Raw genomic sequence first — 12,524 nt, 5'->3', positions numbered from 1 at the left:
GAAATCAGTTCTATTAGGTTGCTTTGAGGTTGTATACTTTTGCAGCAAATTTGGTTTATTTCTACTTTAAGTGTATGAAAATCAATCTGTCTCCATGGTTACAGACTACAAACAAAATCCTGTGTAGTCTGACACTACAGTTACTTGTTAAATCATTCTGCAACTCATAAAGGAAACCTGTCAGCAGGATTTAAGCCTACAATTCACCACCAACCTGTTATCCAGGTTAACTGACAGGTTTACAATGATGATTTTCTGTCTTTAGGCACATTAGGTAAAAGGATGATAAAATAACTTTGATCACTATATTTAAATGGCAGTAAGAAGCCACATAGGTGGAACCACTCACCCGAACAGGCTTGACTGATGTCCCAAAGGCCATGTTTGTCATCACAAGCCACTTCCAATGGCATCCAATGCATGAGCAGCGAAGGGAGGTGTTCTCAAAGGTACTAGTTAATGTCATTTCAGGGCTGCATTCAAAGTTATTTTTCTCCCTTTTACCTAATCTGCCCCCAAAATCACCATCCTGATTAGGTAGCTGATGGTGGTTTGAAAGCTGAAATCTTGCTGACAGTTTCGCATTATACTCTCTGCTGGTTAAGAAGAGGAAGGGGAAGAAGTCTTGTAACCCACAACTGCAGGAATAGACTATGCAGAGTTTGTTTTATAGTCTGTATCCTTGGAAACACATCTATCTTCATAGGAGCTGTACACATAAAACAGCATATTTAGCATATTTTTGTAATAAACATTATTTGCATAGTGACTTCATCTTTTAGGTCAGATGAATAAGAGTCAACAGCAAAATAGGAAACACGCTTTAAAGTTTCATCAACAATTCTATGGACATTTATCATGTGACACAACACAAGATCTCAACCATACTCATTTTAGTTTTCCATGGAGAGGCCACTCTGAGATTAAGACGAGGGTCACACGACAGTGTAAAAGTATCGGTCCCATTCTCATCCAGAATAGTAGAACGATTGTTTTTCTCACTTGTCATCCATATGCAATCCATTTTTTTTACGGTAGAAGCTATCATTTATGGTACCATTTACAGTTTTCTATATTCTAAAATTGCAGTGTATCTGTAAAAACCATATGCCATACATTGGCATCTGACGTTTTTTCAATGGATGCGTCTCATCCAATTATAGAGTCAAATTGCAGCATGTTGAAATTTTTGTCACAGATTCTGTCGGCGAAATAAAAACGACCATCTGCCCCTCCTCATTGAATAACATGGGTCAATTGGATAGCACTCATCCAATATATATGGTGGTGTGAGCCCTTACTCGTATATTGCACTATGTGGGCTAATGGCAAATAGTAAAAAAAAAATTCTATCATTTGATGATCATGGTGACAAAAATGAATGGGAAGATCCACTTTCCAGGGATCCTCAATGTTATGTTTATTTCCAGGCAACTTGCTTACATTAACACTGTCTCAGAGAATTGTGACCTAGCTGTGATTTGGAGACTTGCCGGACATCAACAACCTGCATGTTGTCCACCCATAACTAAATAAATGACCAGAGATACATCTTATTGTGGCTTAGTAGCTAATTGAGACCAATCACAGTTCAACTTTAATTTTCAAAACTTCATTCAAAAACTGTAAGGTGGACTATGATTGGTTACTCAAGGTAATACATGAGGGTCCGATGACATTTATGAAGACCGATCTATGTAGTTGCACTGAAATAAAAAAAAAAAAAAGAGTATAATCGAGAGTGGTTACTATTGTGGTTACAGAGGTAGCAAGCACACTTTCACCTTGTTGCCTGCGAGAGCCCACAAGCCCCTTTGCCACATAAGTAGCCACCAGTATTATGCATGACACATGGTAAGTTGAGATCCTGGTATACTTTTTGCATTGGGGCTCAGAAGCTTCTAGCTGGTAATAGCCCTTTAGAACACACTGTAGAATGTCTAACAATCTAAGAAATAAAGACCTTCGCAACGCTTGAAAATCTGCTGCTTATTTAGCACAACGCAATATTTTAATTTGCATTCACACATGAACATCCTCATGCCACCCTCCATTTAAATCTGAAATTTTATCCCCTCCTATTTCATACATTTCCCAAAAAATATTACAAAAATAAGTTAAAATTGCCTCATTAATTCTCATTAAATATGACAAAGTCGCTTTATGTGGTGGAATAAAGACTGTCAACAAACTTCTACAAAATCATTGAACTTTCATTGAAACATAAGTTCCATTGGACATACAGTGTCTCATGCGTCTCAAGAGTCCTAATGTTCTCCATTACACTGTGCTTACAATAGCATGACTTGTTCATGACTTGGGTTGGACTCAGAATGTCTTCAAAAAGGAAATTCTGGATCTCCTGGTGATAGACCTTACCATGTCCAGGTAAGCTGAGGAATCAGGTCACATAAGATGTGGTATCGTGGATCTGACATCCATGATAGTTTTTTCCATCTTATGGCAATCCATAGGCTCTCGCTTTATGGGCTTTTGGTGGATATTTGTCCTTCAAAAATATGTTACAAAATTGTTCTTTTTACCAATGCCACTTAAATAAAGTCTGTAGCCCAAATTCTAGACATAATACACCCTCTTAGTCAAAAGTTTAAATGGGTGATATAATGTTTACTCCATCTGAACTAATGTCAATGTCTCTGTCACTTAATACACTGTATTAGGTGGAGGTTGGTGCAAGGCATCAGGAGGCTGTAGATGAGGTCCTGGTTGGTTTTGTTGATTATACCATTGGTTATAGTTCTCAAGATAGCTTGGGGAAGAACAGTGAGGAAGACTTTGCTGCTGAGGGGTTCTGCTTCTACTATGGTCCCACATAGATGGTGATGAGGGAGAATTGCAAGCCATTGAATCACTGTTGTTTGGGCTATGTTCCAATCCGGGACCCTCACCGTTCTTGTAAAGCTTCTTGAATTTTGACCTGCGGTTCTGGAACCAAATCTTAACCTGAAGAGCAGAAGTGAGAAAATAATTATTAGATTACTGCAAATTATGAAAACTTAGAGAAATCTTTTCTTTTGAAGTATTTTGTATGAATTTACCCTGAACTGCTGAGAGTTTCAAACTTTTTTAAATGACCATTTCATAATTGTATGATATTTTTTTATGGTACTTTCTAAAATTCTTAGTTCATACAATGGAAGGTCCACCTCCTTTATGTGGATACATCTCAAAAAAGTGTGCTCGGAAGTGGAGCACTATACTTGGTAAAAACTCATAGGTACCATCATCGACGGCTTGATTTCTTAAAATTAACAGAAAGAAAGAGAATAAAACTTATGGACTTTAGGCTGTCTTGGTCCTTTGTCAAAGCATGATGCTATTGACATAACACTTACAAATGTATTTCCTAATTGATGCTCAAAACTCTCAATTTTGTTGTAATGACATTTTCTGTATTGACCATCTCTACCCCAAAATTCAACTCTTTGTCACAAGACATCTAACAGAGAACAGATTTTCTTCACAGGTATCTTTTGTATTTAATAAAGAATATGGGGCAACATGGAGGTTTTAGTTTTTTTGACTATGGAAAACATCTGCATGGAATTTGCATATTGATTGATGTAACCCCACAATATAAAAGCATACTGATGTCTGAAATGGCTTCCTATGAAGTTAGACATTGTTAAGCATTGGATAAATACAGTAGCCTGGGCATGAGGCAACACTGTCCAAATGGGAACTGCAGGATCAGCAGACTGTCTTTAATGCCCTTTTTTCTATTTGGACTGACATCTAGACACTGACAGATCCTGTATATGTATTCGCTTGGTGTTCATGTGTTTCTGGGAAGTGTTTTGCTTTCTCTCTAGTTCCCTCCTACCCCCACACTCGCTCTACACCTCTGTCCCGATTTTCCCCCGCCCTGTGACTCATCCCAAGCTCTTCTCCAAAAGGACCAAACCCAGTTTCACAGCAACATTGTGTTTTGTAAATTGGTATGAGGAAGCCTCAGGATACTACCTCCCTGACCATAAACACCCCACCCTGACATCTCCCACCCTTTACAATACCTCAGTTGACATTTTTTCAAAAAAAAAGGACATGAACTATATTCATTACGCAAGTAGATAATCTTAGTTAGACATTTGCACAAATTTTCAGCTAATTTCTAAACAATTAGACCAAAATCAAAATTGGCTTGCAGTAATTCTATTTATTAATCGAAATCTGCCAGCAATTTTTTTCCGCCAAAAATTGGTCGGTCATCAACTTGAGCGCCATGACAATCTTATGCCAACAAAAATCTAATGGTCTTAGACATCAGATTTTTGTTGTTATATGATCATTATAGCATTGTCCATTGTCTATTAGTCCGGATCCACATGATTAGCCAACAGGATTAGTTGATCATCTGATGTGCACACAAGTCTCCGAACTCGCTACTGAATTAATTAATTGGGATAGATTAAAATTGGTCCAAAACATCATATCCCCAATATGAGGAACTACTAAATTTCAGTATTAAAAATTAATTCTGACATTGTTAAGCTGGGCACAGCCAGTGGAGGACACATCTCTGCTATCCTCTGGGATCCAGTGGTCCCACCTGTTACACCCTACCCGCCATGTTTCTAAACCCGGTGACATATTTAATTAGTATAGGTTTCGTTACTGCCTATTTTAGAAACAGCTATTTTTGATGGCTTTAGACATCTTATTTTTGTTGAAATTAGTTGTTTATGTCACTGTCTCATTTTAATGACAATATGGTCAAAACATTTCTCCTAAAAAATAATTATTTTCTCCCGAGGTAGGCCTCATTCACATATTAGTATGTTTTGATCAGTATTTATCAGTATTTGTATGCCAAAATCAGGAGTGTCTCCAAAACACAGAACAGGTGTCAATCTTTCAATTATAGATTTTGTCTGTAAGTTCCACTGATGTGTGAATAAGGCTGTAAGTTGTATTAGTCACTTAGCCCCTTCTAATTCAGTAGCGAAACGTGTACATTTAGCCAAGCAAACATGCAAGTGAATAAAGGCATGATAGTAACAGTCATGTCTATGGCCCGTCCTAGGGTTTTATCACCAATAAATCAATAAATGTAATTCGGATTGTTGTTTTTCAATGTGTGCTTATCTTTACATTTTCTTTCAAATCTGTGTAATTAAAAAAAAGTATTTCTCCTCCTACTTTTAAAACTCTGATTACCGGTATTAATTCAGACATCAGTTCGAATGGATCCAGTTTTCAAACCACTCAGTCCTAGTCATGCTAAGTATTTAAGGCAACATAAAGAGGGGCCAATATCATTTTCTTTGTGGTTGGGGGGAGGGAGTTATTTAAAAAAAATGGTATCAATAAGAATCAATTAAAGGAACCCTCTGGGCAAAACTGATAAGCTTCTTATGCTGCAGAGGCCCGAGGGGGTGGCACATAACACAGCGATTCAAAGTACACCAAAGAGAGAGTCCCCATGAGTCTTGCTCTTCTGTCTCAGGTCCTGTTTTAGGCATAATATAGTGTATCCATTTTGCTTGGAGTGTTTTTTATTTTATAGGGCAAAAAAGTTACACAATCCTTTCTCAGTTGTCAACTATGCACATATATATCATGCTAGCATAACAATATTCTCCAGTTAGCTGTGCCAGAATATTGTTCTCCATTGTTTTTTATACAACACCCATCAAGAAACCAGCATTGTTTATTCTTGTGCCAAACTCTTTTTCTTTTATGTATAGGATTGTTACATACTCCATTGTGTTACTACATAATTGAGCGACCAAGGCTCTTGAGATGTATCTGCATGTCATAGTGCCACGCTCCTATCTTTCTGAATGTCATGTGGCCCTACTTGCCGGTACACAGTTTTGTTTATTGCTATGTTGCACGGTGTGTTATTTTATACTCTTGTTTGTTATTACCTGTGTCTGTGTTAGTCCCAGCTGAGCCGCTAGTTCTGCTCTCTCAGGTAGCGCCAAGTACTGGGCCTTCTGGAAACGTCTCTGGAGTGCTGCCAGCTGGTAACTAGAGTAGATGGTCCTGGGCTTTCTGACCTTTTTTGGTTTTCCGTTGACCATTCGCACCTCTGTTTCTGGTTCCTCCTTTATGGAAACTACAAGGAAGATGTAGGGCAGTTGAGAATTGAAGCACCAGATTCTTGTTGACTCTACAAACTGTACCAACATATGGTATGCCAATATAGTTGACCTCATCATACAACCTTTAATGTCTATGGGTCAAATGGGCCTATCTACTACTACTTTCTAAGAAGAGAGTTAGGACAAGATAAGTGCCACCCAACCTATACAGTCGCCTTAAAAAAATGAACATCCTACCTTATATTCTCTATATATCTATACTTATATACTCCATTGCCTACATCTCAAAGACTTTTGGTTCTTTGGTCACTCATTACTAGTTATTACCTTCCACAAATTCACTCCAGGGGTTATATCAGCATATAGAGTGTCATTTTCTTCTTCATATTGCATATTTTATTGCTTCTCAATTTGTTCTGAAATACTCCATTCATTCTCTATATATCTTAAGGAATGACCACCTACCAAATCTCGATTTCTAGTACATCTCCCTATGCATTTCTTTCCACTTGACCTATGACATCTCAATATTGTATGCCACTTTCCTCTATCTAGTGCTTACTCCATATTCACTGGCCAAAACCATATAAGTATTGCCTTATTGATTCCATAGAGGTTCTCTTTACTTCCATCATGAGGTTACTTCCACAATAAAGGTCCATATCAGCCCATATAAAATGAGCCCTCTTTATCTAGATGTATGATGAATGATGTTTTATCTGTATAGCTGGTTTTGTAGTATACTTATTTGATTGTGCTTTACATACATAATTCATATTTTTGTGCAGTCAGAAATCCTACTTTATATAATGTTAAGTCTTATACTTTATTTAAAGTATGTGCGCCTCCTATCTATTTATGGCTGTTTAGACCCTTTGTGTCCTAATTGACCCTGCCTGTCTTGAATATTGTTCAAGTACTACTGGTCATTGTCTCAGTATATCTTAGGGGCACATCTGTCTACCATCTTATCTCAATTTTGAGCTTATACAGTTTTGCCTTAGGCATGTGCCTAGCAAGCCTCAATGGTGAATACACATCTGATATTATTCCAAAAGTCCTAAACCATGGAGTCTGCATAGAGATTGAGTCCTCTTCCCTCTACAAAGTCTATTGTTTGACATAGCAAGGTCTACTGATCAAAAGGTTCTTGAAAAGAGGGGGTATTACAGCAAATAAAACCCTAAAGGTACCTGGGATATCCAAAATATCTCCAATTTTATAGACAGTCAACTTTTGAAATACTCAAAGTTTGGGATCACATTACATGAAAAGACATGAAAAGATTTGTGTTTATATTAAATCTGTGCCATGTCATATAACCACCACTGTTCAACACCGTAAAACATTGGTTAATTATTGACATGAAGCCACTATGTGGGAGAATCATTATAGCGATGTCCTACAGAAAAGCTTCATTTGGCTTTATGTAACCATTTATGACCATCACCCATAACCAAAGGATAATTTAACATTTTGTTTAAAGGCTGCGCCAATGTCTACGGAAGGTAGAGAATGACTTAAGGTGAAATTTTCATGCTTAACCAAACATGAAGGGCAATAGGATCCCGAATTATTACAGATGTTTCATGAACAGAAATTGAAGGGTCATCCAGATATTCCAGGTATGCATGGATCCTATAAGTTAATGATAACACTGAGAACCAAAATACTGGTAGAGACAGACAGCTTAGTCATAGACAGCCCGGATATAAGTAGCGACAGTCAGGCCGCCTAACTTTAGCCAGAAACAGACAGTCGGGATATAAAGAAGATCAAGTCAGACAGCTTGGTTGTCTTCAACTTGTTGCACACCTTAGATGTACAGTAGACAGACAGACAGCCTGGATATAGGCAGACAGGTAAACAGGAGCTTGGGATTAGAGAAGAGACAGGAAGGGAGGGACGTGGTGCATCACAGAATATCTGCAGCAAAGGTAGAAATTCACCCTGATTAAAGCGGCAGACAGAAAGGCAGCAAGAGCTCTATAAGCCCCTCTCCTCCTAAGCTTCTGTCAGTCACACACAGGAATGGAGCCTTTAAAATGATGAAAAACGTCATTGATGTAATGATGATGTCTCCTATAAAGCCAACTAAGCTTCTCTGAAAAATATCCCAAACATCTATAGCTTAATTTTTTCCCCATAACTGCATAAAATGGAAATTAATATTCATTAATATTGTTTTCGCTATAATAAAAGTAAAAGATTAGTAATTAACTACTGCATTCAATTAATAATTTACTTTAATTAAAAGAAACATTTCAATTTCATGGGAAGCCCTCTTAAAAAAAAGTACAACACATTTGAAAGATCCTTGTTGTCGTTACCTGTCAATGTGCCAGGATTTTAAATCATTTACAGTTTATAGGGGATTTTTTTAGATAGGCTGTGTTATAATATTCTTCTCCCAATGGCCTCAATAAGAGAAGATTGCAGTAGAGCAAGCTCACTTTTACACGATTTAGGTTCGAAACCTAATGCTGTCCAGCAGTTACAACACTACAACTCCAAGCATGACTTGACAGTTTATGGCTGTCAGGTCAAGCTTAGAGTTGTAGTTCTGCAACTGCTGATGATCTGCAGGTTGGAGTCCACTGATCCAGACCAAACCTGAAACTATTGGCAAATGTTACATGTCCCCGTACCGCCTGGGTCCATATGTCAGTTAAATCTATTATATTTTCATATAAGTTTTCACTTCATCTCACATAAAAAAATACCGGAACGGCCGATGATCCCATATTCCCAAATTGGAGCCTGATGTGCCCCAAGTATAATAACTGGGCAGAATGATGACTATAGTAAGGGAATAGTGCACAATGGGCTATGCGAAATGTTTGACCTGATGTTAAACACTGTCTTCTTGTGTCTTAGATTTCACTTCTTGTATTTTAGCCTATACACTCTCTATACATCTCTTTCGGTTCATCCTATGTGACTTTTTGATGGTGTTTTTCTCAGTGTTTTTCTTTTTGCCTTTTTTTTCTTTGCCCCTTCTTCCCTTTGCCTTTTCCTGATGTTCTCTGGTCTGATACTATTGGCAGCTTCTTGTTTGCCCATCTTTTTTATGATGCTCTATGACAATGCCGTCATTACTCTGCATCTTCTCCCTTGGCGCTCAGTCCCTGGGTCCTCTCCTTCTTGGGGTCCTCATTTTGGCCCTTCCTCACTTTATATGTCCCATATCCCAGTCTTAGTGCCATCATTGTACACCTTCTGTATTTCTCCACTACTTCTATAGCCTTGACATAATATCGATACCTTTTTCAAACAGATATAGCAGAGGCATTTTTTCCAACTATGTATTACTTGTTATCTGTAGTTTTACATAGGACTGCAGGTACACATTCTGCATTATTTTGTGTTATTTCTAGCATCACATAGGGTCGCTGCATTATCAAAACACATAGAAATGAAACTTATGGTACCTGACAAATTGAGCTCTGCTACATCACAAGTGAGTATTTTAGGCCGTCCGTCATCCAATGTCATTACATGTAAAGGGGTAGATGTCAGCACCCATCTCTACATACCTGACTCAGGAGCCGGAGGTTCTCGGTAATGTCCATAGGAACGGTATCCACCTCCATACTGATAGTCGTCCTTGGGCATAAAGCCTTCAGATCCCACTAGCCCGCTCAGGTTGAATTGAGGATGATGGTGGTAGTTGTACGGATTGAGTGACTGAGAATACCCCTGGCTCTGGTAATATTCGTGTTGGCTGGCGGCCATCGGACCACTGTAGTAGCCCATGTCCGTGGCAGTGGACTCGGGTAAGGTGGGCGAGTCCTTGGAGTGGCAACTCAAAGAGGTGCTCAGGTCGGTTAATACGGCCATTTTCTTCTCATAAGTCCCACTCATGTTATGTAAGAAAGATGAGAGATCCCAACAGACCTTCACACACACATCCCTGCCGAGCCCTTATGCACTTCTCCCAGTACAATAAAACCAAACCAAAGCTCCACAGACCAGTTCTACTCCATAATTATAGGGTAGAGAAGGGAGGGTCTCGCATTCCTATTGGCTCCAGGAGGAAAGCCTTCCAGGCAAAACAGATTTCTAAACCAGCTCTATATTTATGGCTCAGCTTCATGTCAGCACAAAAAGGAAAAAAACACACAAATACACATGTACACACACACACACACACATATATATATATATATATATATATATATATACTTTATTCTCCAGTGCAAATGTGTACATAGAGTGGCAACATGTTACAGTGTTGCGGGGGCTGCAGGAAACCTCTGCCTAAATATACACTGTATCCAAGAATAAATGAGCTGACAGATGTAGCAGAGCTGAAGTTGTTTAACTGCTCCTTTTTTTGGTTTATGGTGAGTTATAGTTGGCCTGCAGTCCTATGTAAAAAGTACACAACATATTATTTCAGCATGATTTTACCGATTCGGCTCTGTTACATAGCTGCTGAAATGAATATTTACATATTTAGAGGCACTCATATACCGTATGTGGGTGATAATGCACACCTAATAGCATATATAAGTGTATTAATCTGGCAATTGTTTTAAGTACAGAATAGGAGCAATTAATACACAGCTATAATATAGCTCCATGTACGGACCCCACCTGGAACCTTATGGTAATTATTTATTAGACTCGCTTATATAGCGCTATCATATTCCGCAGCGGGCTCACAATCCAAGTTCTCTATGCATGTCTTTGGTGTGTGGGAGGAAATCAGGGAACATGCAAACATGTGGAGAACATACAAAATCCTTTGTGGGATTTGAACCCAGTGCTGCAAGGTATCAGTGCTACCCACCGAGCCACCCTGCAACCTTGTAGATACACAAAGGTGGTCATGTAACTTGTGACCTTAATCTGGAGCCAGACTTTACTCTCCATACATTTTTCTCTGCCACCTATAGAAAAAGACTGAACAGAGAGAACCAATGAAGATCTTCCGACAATCATCAAATAATCTCTGAAAATTTGCACCTTTAAAAACCTACCTTTAGGGTATGTGCACACGTAGCAGTATTCGGTGCAGACATTTCGGCATCATTTCTGTGTTTATTGGCAGGAAAAACGTAACAGGTGCTTTTTTTTGCAGCGTTTTGATGCGTTTTGGGTGCAGAGTTTTCCCCACTCATTAGTATGGGTGAAATCTGCAGCAAAAACACTGACATGTCGCAAACTTAATTCTGCAAGGAAAAAATAAGCAACGTGTGCAATGAGACTCCAGGATTCTCGTTCACTTTGTCGGGACTAGGTAATCCATCAAGTTTTGTGACAAATCTGCACTGAAAAAAAAAAAAGCATGAAAAACGCGACGTGTGTACACAGCCTAATACTTCACAATGTGTGATTTTAAGTGGTGGGGGGGTGCACATACTTTTGCCACAGGAAATAGCATGCTCACAGCAGTGTCTGCAGATAATGTGCCGGGTCAGGTTAGCCATGAGGCCGGGTATTGTCTACATACATGACGATACTTTAGCATATGAATGGTATGTACCTGAGTGTACAAGTTATTGAGCCAGACCTGTGCACTGTAAAAATGGCTGTAGGGCTACAGAGGTCTCCATGGACTCTACTGACGACATTCTGGGAGCGTTGTGAAATGTAGATATAAGTACACGATGAATATCCACTGTACGACGATATCCACACATATAATGTGGGGCACTGATTACTCATTACACCATGAAAAAGCAATCCTGTCGGAGAATAAATTCTTCAATTGCATCAAGTTAGATAAATGTCCATTTGTAGCTCAATTGATGACTTTCCGTTTTGTGTATACAGCGCCCATTCTGACCTTTGCATCCCCATGGGCACAGAGTAAAAGCCCCCCCAAGATCCTGCAGTCATGTGTTACCTTGCTCCACACCCCTCTTTTTACCTTCTGTATTTTAGCAAAACAAGTCGTCGGACAGAAGAAAAACAACAAATGATTTCGAAATCTGACTACAGAGGGTTTGTTTGTAGTCTGTAACCATGGAGACACATAAGTCTGCTGCGGAGCTGTATATGCAAAACGGTATTCATTTAAGACTACATAGCTGGAAAGTGGAACCAGAGGGAAAATACAGAGCGATTTTTAAACAATCGAGGGATCCACCAGAATTTGTGACTTTTATCTGCCACAATCCTGGTGCCCAGCTCTGGATTCCCACCAACATATTCCCATTTATTCCCACTAAGCAGAAAAGCTTACAATCTAATGCTCCTACCTCAAACATGGGCAATACTGTGTAATGAAGAGCTAAAAAGTATTAATAAAAAAGAGCATAAAAATTCAAAGCATTTAGCGTTTTAAAAAATAAACATATTAATTTTTTTAATATATATATTTGGTAATCGCCACGTCCATAAACGTATAATAATAATCAATCAAATATAAAATGAATTAATCAGATTGGTAAAAAGTGTAGGGAGATTTAAAAAAAAAAATCAAAATTGCGTTGGTTTTTTTGGGGG

General features: G+C 38.6%; 1 protein-coding gene across 1 annotated transcript; it reads right to left on the bottom strand.

The window, feature by feature from the left end:
* Positions 1-1,974: 1,974 nt before the first annotated feature.
* On the bottom strand, positions 1,975-10,033 carry DLX3 (distal-less homeobox 3). The gene is made up of 3 exons (XM_073572814.1): positions 9,605-10,033; positions 5,892-6,082; positions 1,975-2,964 (listed from the first exon to the last, which is right to left on the bottom strand). The coding sequence occupies exons 1-3, from the start codon at positions 9,930-9,932 to the stop codon at positions 2,665-2,667; spliced, it is 819 nt and encodes a 272-aa protein (XP_073428915.1). The 5' UTR covers positions 9,933-10,033; the 3' UTR covers positions 1,975-2,664.
* Between the last annotated feature and the right edge of the window lie 2,491 nt (positions 10,034-12,524).

The sequence above is a fragment of the Dendrobates tinctorius genome, unplaced genomic scaffold, assembly GCF_039654945.1.
Source record: "Dendrobates tinctorius isolate UK_male_01 unplaced genomic scaffold, ASM3965494v1 ptg000032l, whole genome shotgun sequence".
Taxonomy (NCBI): Eukaryota; Metazoa; Chordata; class Amphibia; order Anura; family Dendrobatidae; genus Dendrobates; species Dendrobates tinctorius.
The sequence above is the reverse complement of the archived record's forward strand: the minus strand, read 5'-3'. Positions and strand labels throughout refer to the sequence as shown.

What these genes read in the sequence shown, in the direction of transcription:
- DLX3 (XM_073572814.1), bottom strand. Translation starts at nt 9,932, where the DNA reads ATGAGTGGGACTTATGAGAAGAAAATGGCCGTATTAACCGACCTGAGC. An exon ending in ACCTCCGGCTCCTGAGTCAG is followed by an intron (nt 6,083 to 9,604) that starts GTATGTAGAGAT and finishes TCTTCCTTGTAG; the next exon opens with TTTCCATAAAGGAGGAACCA. An exon ending in TGGGACTAACACAGACACAG is followed by an intron (nt 2,965 to 5,891) that starts GTAATAACAAAC and finishes TCTGCTCTTCAG; the next exon opens with GTTAAGATTTGGTTCCAGAA.